The sequence below is a fragment of the Mustela erminea genome, chromosome 3 (assembly GCF_009829155.1).
Source record: "Mustela erminea isolate mMusErm1 chromosome 3, mMusErm1.Pri, whole genome shotgun sequence".
Lineage (NCBI taxonomy): Eukaryota > Metazoa > Chordata > Mammalia > Carnivora > Mustelidae > Mustela > Mustela erminea.
In genome coordinates, this window is record NC_045616.1 from 118,709,505 (window position 1) to 118,732,400 (window position 22,896).

A 22,896-nucleotide genomic window follows, 5' to 3' on the forward strand; every position below is an offset into this window, starting at 1 on the left:
TCTGAAGACCACCATTATCAGTTACTAAACTCTTGTTCTTTGGACTTTCAGCTGTCAAGAAAACCATCCGTTGTTTTATTAACCACCTTAATACTAGATAGAACCAAGTCTCCAGGCAGATCTAAGACTCATTCCTTCCTATCAGCCCTACAACTCCAGACCTGCCCAGTACACCAACTGGGCACTTACCAGTGTCCTCCTTGGCCTTCAAAACCCCACCCACCCCATCCCCTAGTCTGACCTTGGTGGGCCTGGCCCCATCCCCAAAACACCCATGCCCTGAGCTTAAGTCTAGCTTCTGGTGCACCCATGGTCTGAGCTGCCGCAGCTGCTAGCCCGCACGCGCAACCTATTCTTACAACACTTAGGAAACAGCCCATCTTCAGTATACTTAATAAGGTAGGGAATGAGGAATGTGGAGGAGGAGGAAGAATAGATGCCTTTCTTCCTGTGAGGGCTTTAGACTTTGAGGTACTGTAGAGGGTCCAGAGGCTGACAGTCTCTCATACCTTTTGGCAGCCAGGTGGCTGGGCTCTGAAAGAGGGGCCTGGGCCCGTTCTCTTCTTCACCAAACAGAATGGCCCGGAGGTTGGTGAACAAGTGAGACTTACAAAAAGGCAGACGTCACCAAATTCCCAATAGACCTTGTGAGGGTGAAAGTGGAAGGCATGGAAAATAAACTGATCTCTTAATTCCAGTAGGTGCTTCCATGTTTTCTCTGACTAGTCCGGACACTCCTAATCACGTGGCATCTGGGAGCCACAGCCGTGCAAGTAAACCATCAGTGGCCGCTCTGAGCATCCTTACCAGACTGTGGGAGTAGGGTGTCTGCCTGTCCCCAGATCCTCCTACAGAAGCCCCGGTTGCCACCTCGACTCTCCTTCAGCCCACGGAGGCAAGCAGTGGTCCTAAAGCACCTGCCCACGGAAATAATGGCGGAATTCTTTGGAAAAACACTTCTGCTGGGATGCTCCAGTGCTAGGCATGAGAGTGCTCGGATTAATGGGTAGGGAAGGCCATGCCTCACTTCCAGTTTTATGATTCTACATCTAGGCCAGACTGGCATTCCAAAAGTTTCTTCTGCCAGGGCCTGGCCTCACAGGTCAGGGAAAAGCCACCGAGAGCCCAGGGGCCGGTCATGGGTGGGGTGGGGTATAGTCATCATTCCAGCTTCAATCCTCCAGGCTCGCTGGTTGGCCTGGATTTCCCTAAGGCCACAGAGCACTGACCCGTTAGTCTTCTACAACCTAGCAGGGGAACTCTTCAGTGAGGGGTGGTGCTGGCTGTCCATGAGGCATCCCAGCAACCCTGCTGGCTGTCTCCTTAAAAGATGCCAAACCACAGCCAGAGAACAGAAATCCCGGGAGCCGTGCAAGGGGGGGCAGAACCCCCGATCTGCTGCCTGGCAGCTCTCCATTCTGTGGCACCTACTACCGCTGCCACGTCTCACCTGCGACCCAAGGTGGCCGTGAACTCAAGGCTGGCAGGAGCCCTCAAAAACCACTGGGGATTCCTCCTGGAACCATTCAGCAGCAGCTCCGGGAGTCTGCTCCCTAGGCAGACTCCTCACAAGCCCGACAGCAGAATCCTGCAAAAGCTTTCATTGCACATTCCAACTGCAGGACTCCCTGGATCTGAGGCTCCATCCCTCAAGAGCTGTACCCCAGATGGGAGACCAGCCAATGTTTTGCCTTTTCAAGTTTTTATTTTTATACATTTTTTTGTATTAAAAAGAAAAGCATAATTACCACAAATTACAAAGGACTAAAGCAGGACTAGAATAATGAATGAATCACTTCAGCCTGGAAAGCAGATGCTCTCAATAATATTAATGTTATAATACAAGCTCATTCAAGTATTTTACATTTTTTTGTCCTTTTAAATGTGATATCCTAGCACATGGTAAAGATAATGTACTATGAGCGTAAGGTGGAACCTTCTCCGCAAAGCCAGATGACAAGTTTTCCTCGCCAGTGAGAAACGGGCTAGAAGTTCTGATCTCCTCTGCCTCTGCCATCGACATGGCTGAAGGAGAGGGCAGGGGCTGGGGCAAATCCAGGGGCCCTTCCACACAGGACATACTTTGGGTCCCACTCACGAGGGCACCAGATCATCCACACCACTGTACTCAGGCTTTTTGGCAAAAACAAAACCAAAACCCATGCCCACCCGCCCTTGCCCCTTGTCTAGTCGTCTTCCTTGCCCCTGCTCCCCACTTCCAGGGCCTGCTGAGCAGCTTACTTTCAATCATCAGGAAAGGGGGAAAAATGAGCTACAATGGAACAAAACAAAAACGTAACAACTTTGACATGGGGGCTCAGCACCTGGGCCTGAGCCCCAGGGGTCCAGGCTGGGGCAGGGCCAGGCAGCCACTCTGCTGGGAGTGAGTCTGCCGCCAGGTTCAGAAGAGGGCAAGAGAACCCTGCCCCTTAGCAGGGCTGAGGCACTCAGACCTTGTGATGTTTGATGCCCAGAGGTCGTACTGGCGTGGACCACTCGTGGAGGGGTACAGGATGAGTGGAAGGGTTTGGGCAGGCTGCTTTGTGTCTCAGGTCTTGGGACCCCCACGGGAGGGTGGTGGGTGTGAAGCGGCAAGCCCCTGATGGCTCCGGCCGCTCCCGGCATGCCTGTCACAGATACGTCGGTCCTAAATTCAAGTGTCTTCAGAAAGTGAAGATGTAAACTACTCTTTGCAACATTAACTCCTAACATGTTACAAAAAAAGAAAAAGAAAAAGCCCCTCCCCCCATCCTCAGCCTGTGATGAGATGAAGTCCTCACCTCCCCACCCCAAAGGGGCTTCCTCTCTCTGGGGTGTCTGTGGGAGGATCAGGGAGGGGATGGCAGCCCCCTGGCCTGGGAGTAAACTCTAGGTAAGAAAAGCCTTTCCACACACCCCCAAGGCTTCCTTGCGCCCCCAAACCCAGCAGAGGACAAACACTGAGGTTCTATGGTGCTGGATACAGTACACGGCTGAGCGACCCAACGAAAGGGGGTAAAAAGGGAAGAAGGGATGCAGGAGTCCAGCATCTGGTACAACGCAGGGCAGGCACCAAACAGCAGGGAAGGCCTCCGATCCCACTTACAGAGCAAAGACCAGACACTCATCCTTGACTTTCGAAACAAACCAGGTCACAGGAACTGAGGTGGGCTTCCCACATACTAACCACTGGGAGCGCAGAGCTTGCCAGTCTGGGATACTGTCTCCTGCTCCTGATCTTTGGGCCCAACAGAAGAAACAGTTAAAAAGAGGGCCAAGGAAGTGTCAGCAATGGAGCAACACTACCATCAACTTCTCTGTGCTGCCCGGTCCCCACTACGGGGGAACATATCGTCACGCCCGCACCCAACACACAGCTCAATCTGTGTGGGTCAGTCCTTCGTCACCCTCCCTAGTTTCGGGTGCCAGCGGACTCCAACCATGCCACTGTCGCTCAGCCCGACCCCAGCAGTCAGTGGCTGGAGAAGAGAAGTCAGGTATACTCTATGTCCACATATACCTTCCTGCCGCGGGGCTTCTCCAACTGGCAGGATTCCCCCCAGCCCTCAAATCCTCCTCATCCCTCATTCCCAGGCAGGGTCAATTGGGAGGGTGGGCAGAGATGGCTTGCAGAGGGGGGATGCAAGATGGGGAGACCCCACCAGACCCAAGGGAGGCAAATGGAATCCTTCTCCGCCTGTTAGGAGACAAAGCCTCCTTGAGGTCTCAGAGCTTTCCGGGCAACACGTTCCCCAGCCTCGGCTGCCAGGCGTTCACCTTTCCCCTTGGAGGTGGGGGGAGACGGTCAAGCTGAGGCCAAGTGTGTCCCAGATCCAGGCCGATGCTCTTCTTCAACAGTTTGAAGCCAACCTGGCCTTGGGGTTCCCAGGGTAGGATGAAGGGTGTCACGGCAGGACGGGGCCTGTCATGAAGCAACAGCAAGCAGAGCGAGGACACGACAGTGGCAGCAGTGTACAGACACAGGACGTCAGCTTCAAACGATGCAACAGCAGGGGTATTTCAGGGACGGCTCTATGTGAGCCGCCCCCAACTCTCTTGCCTACAGGCAGGAGGCACTGTACATGCAACTCAGTCCAGAGGAAGATTCTAGCCAATCCAGCCCAGGCACATCCAGAGAAGGTGTGAGCTCTTCGAGTTGACTCCACCGAGGAAAACAGGCATTTGGGTATTTCAGATTCCCGCTCCACAATAAGGCAACTTTTAAAAAAATATTATTTCCAAGAACAAAACAAAACAAAAAACAAAATCCAAGGGTAGGGGAAAGACATCACTTTCTGTGGATTAGGTGGGGGTTTTCTGATTTATTTTTTTGGTCTTTTATGGTCGATTTTGTCTTTTTTTTTTTTTTTTTTTTTTCCATTTTTCCAAGGATGGAAAGGTCAGAGAAAAATAAAATAAATCATCTTTCAATAGTCTTTTCTGGTATGAGCAGCGTCTCTCTGGGCTGGGGACTAAGGGGTATGGGGAGAGGGGGGTGGGGAGAGGATGAAACCTTCCCCTGCCCCCACTTCTAGATCCTTTGGTTTCCTTCTCCCAGAAGATGGCAGAAGGGCATGGTGGGGACAGCAGGGGGAGAACATGGTGATGACAAGCCCCAGATGATCAGGGGGCTGATGCTTGGGGCCCAGGGACGCTGCCAGAGCCTTCCATGGGACAGTGCTGGGCAATGGGGCCCACAGGGCCTTCTTGTGGGCTGCATAGTTGGCTTGAGGGGGAGCAGGAGGCTGTGGCTGGGAACCAGGGTGGCGGCCTACCAGCCGCGGGCAGGGCTACAGAGTGATTTTGGTAATCCAGACGAACTATCAATAATTTAAAACTTGATATATATATATATATATATATAAAAAAAATCTCCCCCCTTTCCCTCCCCCCCTTAGAAGAAGCTAGGATGTGAAGAAGAGTCATGGAGAGAGGAGGGGGAAGAGGGTATGTGGAGGCTCCTGCCCAGGGGTACCTCTGATAGCCCAAATGGTGTACACGTTGCTACTCAGCACGAAGGCCCATTCTAATGACTTGAGGCCTGTCCCTTCTCTGTCCCCTCTCCTGGGACTGGGCACCCCCATGGACTCTTGCCCACCCCGTCCCCACCCCCCCAAACCCCAGGGCTAATGGGCTTTTCACTTTCCCAAAGTCTGTGTGTCCGAGTGCTGGCTCGTCCATTTGGCATCTTCCCGGACGGGCTGGCCAGTGGGTGGTGTAGGGGGTTGGCTGATCATGGTGGTGGGCCTGCTGGAAGACTGGGAGGGGCATCGCTTCCTGCCCTCGCCGCTGCCACCTCCTGCCGCCACTGGGTGTCGCTTGTGGTTGCCCTCCTCACCCATGGGGGGCTGTAACAGAGAAGGGGATCACGGTGATTAGCAGCCACGACCCAGACCCCCTTCCTTGCCAGGCCTCTCTAGAGACTTACCTTCTTACCTCCAAATGTAGGTAACAGGTGTAACCTTAAAAACCAATTACCTGTTTTACAAAGCACATCTCTGTGCCAAGATGCCAAGCCCCATGCTGTTTTCTGCATATTCACTCACGGGGTCTATACTACCCTTTGATGGAGACATGATCATCCCCAAAGTAAAGCACAAAAAAAATAATTTGCCCAGGGTCCCATAGCTTGTAACCGGTGAAGACAAAATGTGGACTAGACCCATCTACTTCCGAAGCCCAGGCCTTCACCTACGCAAGTCTCTGCTCCCCTTCTGAGAAGGGACTGCTGCTCAGATGACGATGCGTGGAATGTGGCCTGCAAAGCCCACGGCGTCTCAGCTCAGAAGGCCCGGATACTCTTGGGGATTGCCTCATCTCCTATGAAGCTCCAAAGAGGACACTGACGTGGGACGCCTGGATGGCTCAGTGGGTTAAAGCCTCTGCCTTCAGCTCGGGTCATGATCCCGGGGTCCTGGGATTGAGCCCCGCATCGGGCTCCCTGCTCAGCAGGAAGCCTGCTTCCCCCTCTCTCTCTCTGCCTGCCTCTCTGCCTACTTGTGATCTCTGTCTGTCAAATAAATAAGTAAAGTCTTTAAAAAAAAAAAAAAAAAAAAAAAAAGAGGACACTGACCTAAGAGTCAGACCATGATCCAGTCTGGACTCATGGCTACCAAAGGTGACCTCAACGACATGCCCTTCCATTTCCAGGTGTCAAAGCTCAGCCCTTCTTGTCCCCACCTCCACAGGTTTTCCTACTACAAGGCTCCTCTGTACATGTGTGCACATGTGCCTCCCTCTAGCCCCCAAATGAGGAGGTGCTCAAAGATGGAAGACAACAGATTCCTCTTTATACTGGGAGGGCTGAGCAGCACTGCCACCATCTCACTGGGTGGTCATGGGCTCCCCTTTACCCACTGGTTCAGCAACAGTAACAATAAACCCTGCTTCCTTCACCACATTATAAAGGTTAAAGGAGATCAATATAAGGTGCCCAGCACAGTGCCTGGCCCATGGTAATCACTCAATCAGTGGCAGTTTTTTAATACATTTGAGGAGTACTATTGTTACTTACTTATATTTATCTTTTTGCTAAAAGGCTCCAAAGGGAATAAGATGATTAGCATACATCTAATATATTACAAACTCTGTGAAAGAAAAAGTTTCATTTCTGGACTCCCTGAAGCACATGTAACACAGAGACATCCATCACTCTAGTGCTTCCCTGGATATGTCTAGCAGCAGTAACTCTGAACCACCACTGGATGTCACCATTGAGTCACTGCTCTGAGAAGACAAGACCATGGCTGTGGTGGTGGGGTGTTAAACAGAATCTATAAACTTCTAGGGCTGGAACTGGCGTCTTCCAGAAAAAACGACATTTACTTGAGTACTCACCCCAGTCAACTAGTTATGGCTGACCAGGGCTCACCAGTAAGGAGGGGTAGGAGATAAAAGGGAGAGGGCATTAGGATATTTAGCTACGAGAACATGGGAGGGAGGGAGAAGCAACCATAAAAACCCCTCCAATTAGGGGTCAGAGTCCACTTCTCACCCTCTATTTTACAGGTGAAGACCTGTAAAAGTCCCTAAGCCAGTGGCACAGCTGGGACAAGACCCCAGGTATCCTGATCTCTGGTCCAGTTTTCTGTCCAGGACAGGGGTCAGAAAAAGGAGAGACTTTCACTCACATCCACTCGGAAGTCTTCCAGACGTCGGAATTTGCCGAGGTATTCTTGAAGTTTGGGGTCAATGTCCAAATTTTTGGCTTTGGAATATTTCAAGAAGGCCCAGAACTTCTCCAGTCCATAGAGTTGGCCTACAGAAAAGAAGAGGCAGAGTCAGAGAGAAGCCAGGCTGGTGAGGAGTTGAGAATAAAGAGGCTCAGGGAACCAGGAGGTAGGATGTGACCTGGGTTGACCCAGGGAGGGAGAAGGGAAAGAAGGCCTGGATGACCAGGCCTTGCAGAACTCCAACTCCAGCTCTCACCAGCTTCATAGTCCTTCACCGTTTCCTCCTGAAAATCCTTGAAGATATCCAGCCGGAACTTCTTTTCCAGGCCATAACTGTAGTATCGAAAAAGGCACTCCAAACCATATCTGTAGAACACAAGCCAGTAAAATTGGGACACGGTTTCTGTATTGGTACAACAGGGAAATATACCTGCATCACAAATGAACTAGGAAACCATTTAAGCATACGGATTTTCAAGAAAATGCTAACTAATCTTCAAGAAGACTAATATTTAATGCTAGTCTAAGTCGGGTCTAGCAGTTTATGGTTTGCCAGGGGCCAGCAATCTCCAGAAAAATGAACAATGGCCCCTGCCCACACTCATTTGTTCATGAAACGTCACTGGCTTCTTTGTGCCAGAGGAGCAGAGCTGAGTACTTGTGACAGACAGCTCCCCCTCCAATGTCTGGCAAAGCCTGAAATATTTCTCATGTCCCTGTACAGAAAAAGTCTGCCAGGGACGAGCTCTCTACAAAGTCATGTGGCCATGTTCGTTAGTAAGTTTGCTTATCTGACTTCAGAAACTTTATTTCTAGGGCACCTGGGTGGCTCAGTTGGTTAAGCGTGACTTTGGCTCAGGCTGTGATCTTGGGGTCCTGGAATTGAGCCCCGTGTCGAGCTCCCCGCTCAGCAGGAAGCCTGCTTCTCCCTCTCTGCACACTTCCCCACTTGTGTTTGCTCTCTCTCTCTCTCGCAAATAAATGAAATTTTTTAAAAAAATAAAAATTTTACTTCTACGAACAGTATGCCAGGGAAATGACAAAAAATACATTTTTGTATTTTACAGATATATAAAACTAATCATAACATTATTAAAATTTAAATGTCTTAGAAAAGCAGTTAAGAAATATCATGGTAAATCTGTACAACAGAATATAAATTGTTAGGAATTATAACCTGAGGTACCCACATGGTGCAGTCAGTTGAATGTCCAACTTTTGATTTCAGCTCAGATAGTGATCTTAGGGTTGTGAGATCGAGCCCCGTGTTGGGCTCCATGTTTAGCATAGAGTCTGATTGGGAGTCTCTCTCTCTTTTCTTTCCTTCTGCCCCTCACCACCTTGTGTGCTTGCATTCAGTGCTAACTCGCTCACTCTCACTCAAATAAATAAATCTTTCCAAAAAATTACAACTTAAGGGGCGCCTGGGTGGCTCAGTGGGTTAAAGCCTCTGCCTTCAGCTCAGGTCACGATCTCAGGGTCCTGGGATCAAGCCCTGCATTGGGCTCTCTGCTCAGCAGGAAGGCTGCTTCCCCCTCTCTCTCTGCCTGCCTCTCTGCCTACTTGTGATCTCTGTCTGTTAAATAAATAAATAAAAACTTAAAAAATATATATAACTTAAATCTATATCAAGGAATACTGAGATGCTTATGATAGATTATCAAGTGGAAAAAATGTGTTTCAAAATGTTATGTGAGGGGCGCCTGGGTGGCTCAGTGGGTTAAGCCGCTGCCTTCGGCTCAGGTCATGGTCTCAGGGTCCTGGGATCGAGTCCCGCATCGGGCTCTCTGCTCAGCGGGGAGCCTGCTTCCTTCTCTCTCTCTCTGCCTGCCTCTCAGTGTACCTGTAATTTCTCTCTGTCAAATAAATAAATAAAATCTTTAAAAAAAAAAAAAATGCTTATAAATGATAAGAAACAAACAGGAGGGGCGCCTGGGTGGCTCAGCTATTAAGTGTCTGCCTTCAGCTTGGGTCCTGATATCGAGCCCTGCATTAGGCTCTCTGCTCAGCAGGGAACCTGCTTCTCCCTCTCCCTCTGCTGCTCCCCCTGCTTGTGCTCTCTCTCTCACTGTCTCTCTCTCCATCAGATAAATAAAATCTTAAAAAAAAAAAAAAAAAAAAAGATACCAACGGGGTGCCTGAGTGGCTCAGTGGGTTAAAGCCTCTGTCTTTGGCTCAGGTCATGATCTCAAGGTCCTGGGATCGAGCCCCGCATCGGGCTCTCTGCTCGTCAGGGAGCCTGCTTCCTCCTCTCTGCCTGCCTCTGCCTACTTATAATCTGTCAAATAAATAAATAAAAATCTTAAAAAAAAAAAAAAAAAAGATACCAATAGGCATTCATGTGATGATCTAAATGCATTAAATATGGCAGGACATTAACACTGGTAATTTCTGGATTGAAGGGTTTCTCTCCCCACAGCTTCTTAAACATTTCTGAGGGGCGCCTGGGTGGCTTAGTCGTTAAGTGTCAGCCTTTGGCTCAGGTCATGATCCCAGAGTCCTGGGATCCAGCCCCACATCAGCCTCCCTGCTCAGCTGGAAGCCTGCTTCTCCCTCTCCCACTCTCCCTGCTTGTGTTCCCTCTCTCGCTGTGTCTCTGTCAAATAATAAAATCTCAAAAAAAAAAAAAAAACATTTCTGTACTTTTCAAATTGCTTACAGAGAGAATCTTTTATTTGGGGGAAAGAAAAGTATCTTTAAAAGGTATTTGGTTTTGTTTTTAAGATTTTATCTTCTTGACAGAGAGAGCGAGCATGGAAGCAGTGGGAGCAGTAGGCAGAGGGAGAGGGAGATGCAGGCTCTCCACGGAGCAGGAAGCCCGATCTGCAGATCAATCCCAGGACCTTGCAATCACAACCCGAGAGGAAGGCAGATGCCTGACTGAGCCACATAGGTGCTCCAGGTATTTGTTTCTTAATAGCAAAATACTGAAAACAACCGAAGTATCTATTAACAGGAGACTGGTTAAATAAGCTGGGATACATCCATACAGCGTAAGCCTATACTGGCTATAAAAAGCAACAAGAAAGTTATTTATACATGGACATGGAATGATCTCTAAAACACAGTATTAGGAATGCCTGAGTGGCCCATTTGGTTAAGTGCCTGCCTTCGGCTCATGTAACGATCTCAGGGTCCTGGGATCAAGTCCCGCATTAGACTCCCTGCTCAGTGGGGGCCTGCTTCTCCCTCTGCCAAACACTCGTGCTGCTTGTGCTATCTCTGACAAATAAATAAATAAACAAACAAATAAAATCTTAAAAAAAAATTTTTTTATTTAAAAAAGTGCAAAAAAAATATCGGGGCGCCTGGGTGGCTCAGTGGGTTAAGCCTCTGCCTTCGGCTCAGGTCATGATCCTGGGATTGAGCCCTGCATCAGGCTCTCTGTTCTGTGTGGAGCCTGCTTCCCTCCTCTCTCTGTCTCTGCCTCTCTGCTTACTTGTGATCTCTCTCTCTGTCAGATAAATAAATAAAATCTTAAAAAAAAAAAAAAATAAGTGCAAAAAAATAAACTGCAAAACAGTATCTAATAGAGACTCATCTCTGGGTAAACAACAGGGACCTAGTAGGAGACTACGGGGATATCCTTGCTTACTCAAGCAAAGTATTTTTAGGAAAGCCCACAGGCTTCTGACCATGCTCATTGTCTGTGGGGAAAGAACTGGAGGCAGGGTGTGGCTGAGGAGACCGCTCATGATACAATCTTTGACCTCTCTGCATCTGAACCACGTGAACATTATTACTCATTCAAAAATTATCATCCTTTTATGAAGTATATTTGGGATACACACCAGAGATTTTTGGTTACAGTTCTGGAAGCAGACCCACCAGGATCACTCACCCCCCACACAAGCACCAGCCAGCCCCCACCCCGCACCCAACATGCCGCTCACCTGTAGCCTTCTTTGGCATCCTCCAGAGCCAGCTGCTTGAACTCCTCATACATCTTCTTGTTGAAGTGATCTCGGAGGAAGAAGGACCAGAAGCGGAAGAGAGTGTTCATCTCCTGAGACTGGCCGATGCCCAAGCGTTTCCGCTCTGAGGGGGGAGGAAGGAGGAAAGACGTGTCAGGGCCACATTGCCTGTGATTCAGGGGACAAATGTTCTTGGGCTCAAGGACTTGGTCCTTTCTCCTATACCCTCTCCCCCGCCAATTCCCTGGCTCATCCCTGTCCTTGTGGTGTTTGAAGAGACAGTTACTGAACATGATCCTGTGTCAGGCCCTGCTGTGGGGCACCCAGAAGCAGGTGGCATCGGTTTCTAAACCAAGTCACCGCAGTCTAGCTTTTCACCTCAAATATGACTGCTCTCAAGCGTAGCTGAACAAGGAAAAGCATCAACAAATAATTTGGTAATCTAACAACTTATATTAATTATTTATTACCAATTATTATTTCAGGAATCCTAGACATTAACAATTACAAAAGAGTAACATTAAAAACACACACCACAGGGGCACCTGGGTGGCTCAGTGGGTTAAAGCCTCTGCCTTCGGCTCAGGTCGTGATCCCAGGGTCCTGGGATCGAGCCCCACATCGGGCTCTCTGCTCCGCAGGGAGCCTGCTTCCTCCTTTCTCTCTGCCTGCCTCTCTGCCTACCTGTGATCTCTGTCTGTTAAATAAATAAAATCTTAAAAACACACACCACAGAACAAACAACAAAAGAGGAAAAAAATTTAGTATCATTAAAAAAAACCACGGGCGGGCGCCTGGGTGGCTCAGCGGGTTGAGCCGCTCAGGTCGTGATCTCAGGGTCCTGGGATCCAGTCCCGCATTGGGCTCTCTGCTCAGCAGGGAGCCTGCTTCCTCCTCTCTCTCTCTCTGCCTGCCTCTGCCTACTTGTGATCTCTCTCTGTCAAATAAAAAAATAAAATCTTTAAAAAAAACAAAAACAAAACAAAACAAAAAAAAAACCACGGGCGCCTGAGTGGCTCAATCAAGAATCTGCCTTCGGCTCAGGTCTTCGTCCCAGGGTTGTGGGATCGAGTCCCACATCGGGCTCCCTAAGCCTGCTTCTCCCTCTGCCTGCCACTCCCTTCCCTGCTTGTGCTCACACTCTCTTGTTTTGACAAATAAATAAAATCTTAAAACTACTAAAAAATAAATAAGTTTTCCTCAAAATAAATATAATATAAAATAAAAACCTCTGTGCTTCAAAGGACATCATCAACAAAGTGAAAAAACAAGCCACAGAGTGGAAAACAGTATTTGCAAATCATGAATCTGATAAGGGACTTGTACCTACAATATATAAAGAACTCTTATAATTTAATAATAAAGACAAATAATCTAGTTAAAAAGTAGGCAAAGGAACTGAATGGACATTTCTCCAAAGATATACAAATGGCCAATAAGCCCATGAAAAAAAATGTTCAGCACGAACAGCTATGGGGTTGGGGGGGGACGCAAATCTAACCCCCCAGGAGGTATTACTTATCACCTCACACCTACTCGGATGGCCACTACCAGAAAGACAGACAACAAGTGTTGGGGGGACTCAAAGCCATCAGAAGCCTCATGCTTTCTATCAGGAACAACAAATGGCGGCCCCTCTTTGGGAAAAAGTCTCACAACTCCTCCGAAGGTTAAACAACAGAGTTATCACATGACTCTGCACATGAAAACCTACGCCCACAGAAAAATGGACATGTTCATGGCGGCATTATTCAGCAGAGACAGAAAGTGGAAACCCAAAGGCCCATCGGTGACAGAGAGACAGATGTGACGTGAAATGTCCCTCTACTGAAGTGCTAGCCAGCCTCGGACAGGAGTGAAGTACTGGTACCGTGCTACCACAGAGATCGAGTGTGAGAACAGCACGCTCGGGAAGAGGCCAGCCACAAAGGACCGCTGATGGGATGATTCTATTTACGGGAAAAGTCTAGAACAGGCAAATCCTTAAGACTGCAGGTTGTGCAGGCCTGGGAGGAGCTGCAGGGGAGGAGGTGGGAAGTGACTGGTGAGGCACACAGGTTCTCTTCCGCGATGCTAATGAAAATATTCCAACATCGATGCCGGGGACAGACACACAATGCTGGAATATACTAAAAGCCACTGCACAACACCGCACACTTTAAATGGGTCGACTGTGGAGTATGTGAATTCTGTCTCAAAAAAGCAGTCACCACACACCCAAATACACAGGGGAGTAAGACAGATGAGTGAAGCACTTAGCAGCCATGTGCTGCTAACTGAGAAGGGGTGTGGGGGGGAATTAAAAGTAACAACTCCGCAGGAGCACTGAGATTGCTTCTGAGCATCTTTACAGCCAAACTGACAATCTACAGTTAAAAGATATCTCACTGTATGATAAAAGGAAACACATGGGAGTATCGAGACAGTCTTTCCTTACACCACCTTCTAAAAGCAGGGGTCAGCAAACTTTTTTCTATAAAAGACCAGAGTAAATATTTTAAGCTTTATAGGCTTCATGTGGTCTCAGTCATAGGTTCCTCTTTTTTCCTTCATAACCCCTCAAAAATGTAAAAACTGTTCTAAGCTCAGGGGCCATACAAAAATAGGCAGCTGGATTTGGTCTACAGGCCATGGTTAAGCGCCCCTGTTCTAGAGAATCTATGCCGCCCCACGCACACCCTTTTATGATCAACAGTGGGCCACAGTGGACAACAGCCAACTTAACAGCCATGCCAGAAATAGGTAAACTTTTGATACCTTTTTATTATCAATAGAGGAAGATCAAGGAACAGAAATGTTCTGAGTATCAGATTCTTTTAGCTTCCTATATTCCAAAACTACGTGGCCTGAGTCTAACTCCAATCTTTCTTGATCTAAGGTCAGAAGAAAGCAGAATCACCTGCTCCACCAGCCCTTACACTCTGACCCCCGAGGCTAGGCCCCTCTGCCTCTGTGCTACTTACCATTAAGGCAGCGCCTACGATACTTGTGGTAGACGTGTTGTGTGAAGCCATTTTCCTTGAGCAGCTCATGGGAAGGGTGCTGGAACTTGGGCAGAGACTGTGGGGTACAGCCATAGCTGCCAACTGCAGGTGTCCCTTCTGAGGGGCTGGAGCTAGAGGCCAGGAGAGAGACAGTGTCACCAGGTTCCCTGGAGCAGCTGGCCATCAGGTAAGGAGGGGCTCCTCTGGTCCATCAGCCAAGATCTAGCCTCTCAAAGGGCAACAAAGAGACCTAAGTACTATGGTAGGCCAACCGACATCCTTCGGCCCGATCACTTTTCGAGTCGACCTTTGATGGGTTTTACAAAGCAGCCACTGAGGCTCACACAGACTGGGAGACTTGTCCTGGGTCATGGACTGCGGTACATCCCAGATCGGCATAATGCCCAAACCTGAGCTTATAAGCATTTATTTAACCCAGGTTCACATTTAACTTTGTTTGATGAACTATTATGGGGTAATCCATCTGTATTTTTCTTTAAAACCACACCTATTCCCAGTCTGTGCCATCTGTGCAGGGAGTAGAGTGCCCAGGAATCTGTATTTTTCTTTAATGACCTGGCTATCCTGAGGCAGGCAGCGGGTATCTACCTCCAAAAATCAATTCACAGATATTCTCTGAGAGCCTCTGGTCTGAAGGGCTGTGACACCACTTCTTTGGGAAAATGTTCCCAGGCCCTGGATTTACTTCTCTAGACTTCTTCAGATTTTGGGGTTTAGGTAAGGACCCCTTCTTTAATTTACAGACCAAAGAGGTTCCTTCCTCTCGGTCCCATCCACTGCCTGGCTTTCCCGCCCACCCTGCCATCAGACTCATCTCTCCTCTCCACTGCGCCAGCACCTGATGGATGCCGTCCGGGGCCTGTGCTCTCGGGAATCCATCACCCAGCCCACGTGACTCTCCAAGGGCGGGTTTGAGCTGTGTCTTGTCTTCCTTTTTCGAGGCATCTGCAAAGGTCAGTCCAGAGTATGTTATTAACTCACAGAACTCTGAGAAACACCAAGCATTTGTAGGACTAAGATTCCTTCATGTGTGTGAGTTCTTCACAATTTAGAAAAAAAATTTCTTTATCTAGTCTCTCACACATGAGGTCCACAGCTCTGAGCCAGAGACTGGTCACGTCTATCCCACAGGTGAGAAAACTGAGGTTTGGGAGCCCAAGGAGCCAGCTGCTCAATCCTCCTTGGGCCTTATCATGGTGACACGGGGCCACCAACTCTCACACCCAGTGCCTTCCTCAGATGTGGCCACCCGATCCCAAGGCAGCCCACCTTCCTAAGAACACAGAGCAGGTCTGGGATTTGGCAGTCTCCTGGCTCAGGCAAGGGAACGCAGCAAAGCACTGGAATGCGGTCAAGTGAGCCCAAGACTCTTAGCCACGCAGCAGGAGCCCCTCACCTTGGCATCTAGCGTCCGTCCTTCTTTCACTACTGGGTAAAACCGTGATGTCTGACTTGAGTCTTTGAGCTGTGGTGTCCGGGGAGTGCGGGGGGTCCTGGCATTGCGGTAGTTTGGCGACTCTGGGACAGTGGTTGGTAGAGAACGGGCAATGGTGGAGGGCTCAGGAGCACCGAACAGTTTGTTGGCCAGGGCGTCGGTGGGGACTGCAGAGAGAGAGAGTGGGCCAGTGAGCGGGGGTGGGCCTGTGACTGATTGCACCTGGGAAGCCCCCCCTTCAGAGGGCTGTACTCTCCCACCCAGGCCAGGTGGTACCCCTCTCTCACCTTGTTGGAAGCGGGGTGGCCCAGGAGGGACCTCCTGGTTGGGATCCACGGGGGGCTCTGGGGTTAGTGTATCAAACTGCTCCCGGCTGATCATGTTGACTTTCTTGAAGTTCTCGACTTCTTGCTGTGGAGGATACAGAATGGGTGGGGTGTCGGTGTTAGTAAGAAGACTGCCCCAGCCTGTTTAGGAATCAAGACATGCAGGAAGTTGCAGGGGGCAGCTCCCACGTCCACATACGTGGAATTCTGGTCCCCAGGCTCTCAGCTGCCCCACACCATTCCCCAGCCCCAGTTACCTGGACACCAGCGTGCCGACCCAGAAGGGCTGAGTGCTGGCCCAGCCCTCTTTACAGCAAGGCTAGATGAGGAGCTCCGCACAGGCCGCTGACTCTCCTCTTGCCACTGTCTCCTCACCTCCACCAAACTCCCTGCTGCTTACTACAGCACAGGCTCACCTCACAGCTACTCTGGACAAATCTGCAAGTTTTGACTGTTTCCAGTCAGCAGGGATTTTTTTTTTTTAAACCTGTCTTTTCTCTAATTTCCATACTCAAAACAGGCTCCTGAAAACTTTTATATAGGCCTAAATTTTTAAGAAGAGAATAATCCAGTCTGTTCTTCTCTTCCCCACAAGTGTGGCTGTCAGGACACTGAACATGGATGCTGAGGCAGCACAGTGATCGCCTCTCACAGTGACACAGCTTACAAAGTGTCTCTCCATCTCTCCTCACTTCATGCCCCTGCAAAGTGTCACTTACCACCCTCTCTTCATACACAAGGATACTGAGACTCTGTGCCCAAGGGCACACAGCGAATCAGCCTTCCTCACTCCCGCAGATTACAGACACCCCAGGCTCCACCCCCACTGCTGTGTCCAAGCCTCACCTTGATCTGGGAATACTCAGGCTCAAACTTCTCGGTCCACAGGTCCTGCTCGTAGTAGAAGAGCCCATCGTTAATGACCTTGGCCAGCTCCGCGCTCATCTTGGCACGCGAGGTATGGTTGCCTGTGCGGTCCCCCCCAGGGTGCCGACGCATGTAAGGCGGCGTCTGGGTGACAATGAGGATCTTGTTCACATCCCGGTCATCAATCTCATAGTCAGAGTCCTCATCAGACCAGGCGGTGAAGGTGTTCTTCCGCCCATCCATTTGCTCCATCTCCTCGTCAAACAGGAAATCGAGCTCCTCTTGCTCCTCCTGCTCCTTGGACATGAGCTGCTGAGAGGGCAGCTGCTGGGGCAGAGAGGTTGGGTGGAGGAACCTGGGCTCCTCGGACTTCTAAAATGGGGAAAATGAAGAATGCGGAGTGAGATTACCAGGGGGTCTTGGACTAGCCTCTGTAGCTGTCACCGAGAGAGAGGCCCTGGCAATGCCAGCAAGCCACAGCTGCCAGCCTTGCAGCCTGTCGCTTACGACTCTAGGCTTCCTCTCTCCCAGCTGACATCACAGTCATTCTCAAACGGTGAGGGGACAAGGCCCTGCAGCCACCTGTGCTCTCATTTACCTAGCCTGGGAGTGGGCACACGATTCTACCTGTTGATCCATCCATTCCATCTATCCAAAATCTCTCCAAGAAAAGGAGAGCTTCATCAGACAGGGACCACGGCTGCCTTGCTTTCCATCATATCCTTAGTACCTAGACTGGGACTTAGCAATAGCAGATGTTCAACTCTTTTTTTTTTCCATTTGACACAGAATGAGAGAGAGACAGTGAGAGAGGGAACACAGCAGGGGGAGTGGGAGAGGGAGAAGCAGTTTCCCCACTGAGCAAAGGGCCTGATGAAGGGCTCAATCCCAGGACCCTGGGATCATGACCTGAGCTGAAGGCAGACGCTTAACTACCCCAGATGCTCAACTCTTTGATGAGTTAACAAGAACCCACTGATACCAGGCCCTATAGAAGACACAATTCTTGAACTTAAGGCAGCTCACAGTTTGGCGGGAGAAAAGTCAAACCACCAGCCAGCCAAATGCAGTGTGGTATTGGTCAAGAGTAAAAACAGAATTTGTGGACTACACAGGGATCGACACTTAACCAGCTAGAGGTGGGAGTGAGGACAGTCAGGGAAGGCTTCCTGGGAGATGTAATGACAGAAGAAGGAGGAACATAAGTAAGCCAGATGAAGGCAGGAACAAAGAGTGTATGAGGCAGAAAGGACAGCATGTTCTAGAGGCAAGAGAAAACAGGCTGCTTCTGGCAAAAAGAAAATATTTCAGAGTGTTGCTAGGATGAATTTATCTGAGACCTCAGGGCAGAAGAAGCATTTGTCTACCTCACAATTTCTATCCAAAAGGTCAATTCCCTCCTATGAAAAACCTCCCATATAAACTCCAAACCTACTCTCTCGTAAGCTTCAGGATAGGCCTGGTGGGAACAACAGGGCTCTAATTGTGGAATGGGGGCTAAGCCTGCCTGCCTTTCCAAACCTTGAGAGCCTATAGGCCTGGAACTCATAAGGTCCCTCTCCAATGTTTTCCTCGAGACTGGCCTGATCCCTGACACGGTGTGAAGGATCACAGCCAGAACAGAGAGGGAAGTCGGGGTATGAACAAGAGGGAGGCAGTCTCAGTGGTACAATGAAAAAGGGGACATAGCATTTCAGAGACCCACAGTCCAAGGTCATCTGTGAGGCCTCCTCACAAGCCTAAACCAAAGAGATCTCCCAAGAGAAGGTGGGGAGTGGGGCAGATGGAGCAGACATTTGCTCCTGGAAAGGGGGCACTAGTTTTAGTTTGAAATGGAAACACTTCTCAGAGTGGACTCAATGTGTACTGCTGGCATATTGCTTTACAATTTCGAGAGCCGTCTAAGCCCTTCTTTCTTTCCTCTGAAGATGGGAACACTGAAGACTTGAGATACTAAACAACAAGCTTCCCAAGGTCAACAGCCATCAGTGATAGGAAACCTGTGTTCATGTCTAGACTAACTCTACATCCAGGCTGTGTGTCTGCTCTTTCCCTTCACTCTTCACAGAGCCTGAGTGGCTTATATAGGGGACAGTGAGGACACGCTCGGGCACTACGGCAGCCCCAGTGATTTCAATGGGGCAAAACAAAGAGCCAAACACCAAGAAACCAGGGACACTGCTGCCAGGGGCCATAGGAGTTCCTCCTGTGAAGAATGCCACTCAGGAACTCACACAGCGGGGGCTGTCCTGAGAGGTGATCCTCACTGGAAGGGGACATGAGCCCAGCAGCTTTCCCACAGTCACTGCTGACCTCGGCTCACGTCACAGCCAAGAGCCAGCCAGCCTGTGGGCTTAGCCCCTCTGAGGCCCAGCCCCACCCACCTTGGGCCGTGCTGGGGACGGCCGCGGCCTCTTCTTTACTTCGATCCAGTTCTCAGAATCCAGGTCAGGCAGGCTGGCAGAGAGGCCCTTGGGCAGCGTCTTTAGGTTGCTGACCTCCTCCGTTTTGGTTGGCACTGGGGTGACGGCCCGGGGAGAGCCAGGCGCTGACTCTGAAGGGTGGAAAGGTGAGGTCCTCAACCTTCCAGTCCTCCTGACACCAGCTCTGAGGAGGAGTGCTGGCTGAAGGACAAGGACAACAGGAAGGCGCCCACAGGCCAGCAGCACCTACCTGTCTCCTTCTGGTAATGCTGACGGGGCACAAACTCGGGGCAGTTGAGAAGCTGGGAGAAATCAGTCTGGGAATAATCCACTATTGGGGGACCAGGAAGAGGCCATTTCTCTGGCTCCTCCCTCCTGCGGACTTTCTCATCAACGATCTCCACCACCTTGCTGTCCTTTAGGGCCTGTAGGGGAGAAGAGGAATGACTCAGACAGAATGAGGTCTGGGCGGCTGGCAGATGGATGACTGGGCCCCACGAGCTCAGTTAAGAGTCTGGTGCTGATGGGGGTATAAGAAAACTGGCACCATCTTCCACAACTGGCATCGAATTACGAAATGAAACTTATAAGAGGGGACCAACATGAAAAACACACCTGCCCCGTGACCTTGCCATTCGATATCTAGCAATCTACCCCCAGAGAAATAGGGCCATAGACAGATTACATTATGTGTAAAGATACAGATAAAAAGCCATTCACAACATTGTCTGTAATATGGAAAACACTAGAAACTACCCAACTTGCCAGCACACCGACAACTTAAAATAAATTATGGCGCACCCATTCAGTGCTATAAGACTCACATGTTAAAAAATAGCTTCGCATGTGCTGAGGGGGAAAGAGCCATAAAAAAGCAGGCCTAGGTCAATGTGTCTAAGATGCCATTGCTGTTTGAACTTTTAAATAAATACAAACAAACTACATACACATTCTTCTAGGATTCACAGGGAAACGCCTATGGGTGTTCATCTCTAGGAAAAAGGGTCAGAGTGGAGAAGGGAGGAGAGTTGTCTTTAAGAATCTTTTGCAGTGGAAATGGGAGACACTTCCACAGTGCGACACAGGACAATACGCTCTGTCGGTGAGGCCACAGCTAGAGGCGCTCTGCTACACTGCTGGAGGGAGTCCCTGAGGAAAGGGAACCCAGCAATTTGCCCCATAGTGCAGCCTTCTCACTTCTAGAAATCTACATCAAAGATACACTGGCAAAAATACAGCGAGATATAGATGCAGCTCTAAGCAGGAACGACGAACATCCTTCTCTTATGTACTACCATGCAGTCAGCCCCCAAATGTATTAAGTGAAAGCAAAAGTACAGGTGAAGAAATGCATGCATTACATGGTGCCACCCGACTAACACAGGGGAAGGATACAAATACACCAAGTGGCATTTGCTAATTTTTTTTAAATGGAAGGATTCAAAACAAGTTGCCTTTGGGGAATAAAAGGAAGGCAGAAGTGAAAGAATTTTAAATCGGACTTCTAGGAGGATACCATGTTGACTTTAGAACCATGTAAATGTTTTACCTAAATGCAAAACAAATTAGAAATTAGAGGGGAAAAAGCAATCCCTAAAACTTGAGAGCAAGATGAAACTAACAAAACAAATATATGTCGAATTAGAGACAAAATTACACAAAGATTATTCCAAGTACTTGAGAATACAGTCATTTGAGGTATAAGTAGCAAAAACCTCCCACATTTTTAGTAGTAGTAGAAGTACTATTACGAGAATAAGGTATATAAACTATCAAATAAAACAAATGTGGAATTACGTTGAGGTCAACAGCAATGAGGACTTGGGGTATAGGAGAAAGGAGTATTAGACATAAAAGATCATTGGTATTGGGCGCCTGGGTGGCTCAGTCGGTTAAGCGACTGCCTTCAGCTCAGGTCATGATCCCAGAATCCCAGGATCGAGTCCCGCATCTGGCTCCCAGCTCCATGGGGAGTCTGCTTCTCCCCCTTGCCTTCTCCTCACTCATACTCTCTCTCACTGTCTCTCTCTCAAATAAATAAATAAAATCTTAAAAAAAAAAAAAAAGACCATTGGTATTAAGTAGAGACTGTAATCCTGAACTTTAATAGAAAATATCAGTATAATTTCCTGATGTATTTAAAAAAAAAAAAAAGCTCTAGAAACAATGACCAATCAAAGCAGCAACAAACATTCCTATAACTCAGACTGTGTGGTACATAAACACCACTTCCCCAAAAAAGAGAGGACCTAGGGCTCCTTGAAAAAATGGCCTATTCCAGATCTGAGGCAGGAAGTGTAAGAGATCAAGCGGGGCTCCGCTAGCCACGGAGGGAAAACTGGATTCAGCACAGGAACTGCAACGGGCTGAGACTGCAGTAAGGCTGAATCCACAGGTTTGGGATGCTACCAAAAGACACTAAAGCAAAACAAAAACCAACCAAACCAACCCAAGCCCTTGCAAGTTATTAGGGATCAACTCATAATTCTGACAACTGGTTAACAAAGGGAAAGATTGGGCTTTTATCAACCCTTTCTGTACAAACCATACCTCTTGGTAACTGAATAGCCGATGAGGCAAAGTCCCTCCTTAAAAAGGTATTCCGGCTAACAAATGAAGACAGAGTGATAGAATTAGAATTTCACCACTCCACAGTCCCTACTGAAATAGCAGGCAGTGATCGACAGCAGCTTGCATCACAAGGGAACAAATGAAATGCTCTGTGCCACAGAGAGAACATATCATTATCTATAAAGGAGTCTTGACAAAAAGGGGAGGAAAACCCCCCAAACCTGAATCTGATCAGGCCTCTGCATCAGCAGTTTACACAAAATTTGGAATACAGATGAACACGTCAGATGCCACCACTGTGTCCCATGAGAAATTAGACAAAATACACAACCCAGTTTTATCCAAATAATGAGTTGCAAGGAAAAAGACAGGGCAAGAGGACACTTAGCAAGACAACACATGGGTCTTATTTGGATCCCGATTCTCATCGAGTACAAATTTTTTTTTCCCCCAAATAGGGTGAATTGCAATGGACTGTTTGGATATATTAAGGAATTGTTAATATCTTTATATGTGATAATGATACGGTGACCACGTTTTGTTTTTGTTTTTGTTTTTTTTTTAAACCAGGTATTTATCTTTTAGAGATAAGTACTGAAACATGGATGAAATGTCAGGTTACCTGAGATTTTCTGCAAAGTAATTTGGAAGAGGAAACAGATGGGGGATAGATGGAGTAAGACAGGCCATGAGTTGACAATTGCTGAGGCTGGGCGATGGGTTCATCATACCATTCTGTCTACTTCTGTAAATGTCTGCAATTTTCCATAGTAAGAGGGAGAGAGAGGAGAGAAGGAGGGAGGCAGAGGCCAGCCAAGCCTTGAAGCTTTAGCAGAGGTCATCAGATGAGGACTCCTCCAGGGTTCTCTGCGGGGGCCCACACTCCAGCTCCGTAAGTAAGGACCTTTCCTTCCCCTGCACCCCAGCCCCAGGGAGGGAGACCTACCGCAAAGATGAGTGAAATGTCAGTGGTAAGGGCCTGCACTCGGTGGAAGGAAGCAATAAGGGTGATGGGAAGGAAACCGTCAGCATCCATTTTCCGCCGCAGGAAGAAGTCTCGCTCTAAATTGTCCACGCTGAAGTAGTATTCACTAGGTGGAGGGGAGAAGATGGAGGGTTGCTGCATCACTTAGAGGAGACTGCCTTCCTCATTCTGTACACCCCGGCCACCTCACATAGCCTCTGACCAACCCTGACCCTACTG

At 48.8% G+C, this 22,896-nt stretch overlaps 1 protein-coding gene across 3 annotated transcripts in view; it reads right to left on the reverse strand.

Annotated features, from left to right (window-relative positions):
- Positions 1–1,690: 1,690 nt before the first annotated feature.
- The window catches only part of LARP1 (La ribonucleoprotein 1, translational regulator), a 59,407-nt gene continuing 38,201 nt past the window's right edge, over positions 1,691–22,896 (reverse strand). For all 3 annotated transcript variants that reach the window (XM_032337221.1, XM_032337220.1, XM_032337219.1), the window contains exons 8-19: positions 22,639–22,783; positions 19,372–19,546; positions 19,083–19,252; positions 16,678–17,070; positions 15,793–15,916; positions 15,467–15,672; positions 14,909–15,015; positions 14,029–14,180; positions 11,045–11,189; positions 7,408–7,517; positions 7,110–7,237; positions 1,691–5,327 (exon numbers count right to left, since the gene is read on the reverse strand). In XM_032337221.1, coding sequence (XP_032193112.1) covers positions 5,118–5,327; positions 7,110–7,237; positions 7,408–7,517; positions 11,045–11,189; positions 14,029–14,180; positions 14,909–15,015; positions 15,467–15,672; positions 15,793–15,916; positions 16,678–17,070; positions 19,083–19,252; positions 19,372–19,546; positions 22,639–22,783 — 2,065 coding nt within the window. In that variant the 3' untranslated portion in view covers positions 1,691–5,117. The remainder of the gene's footprint in view (positions 5,328–7,109; positions 7,238–7,407; positions 7,518–11,044; positions 11,190–14,028; positions 14,181–14,908; positions 15,016–15,466; positions 15,673–15,792; positions 15,917–16,677; positions 17,071–19,082; positions 19,253–19,371; positions 19,547–22,638; positions 22,784–22,896) is intronic.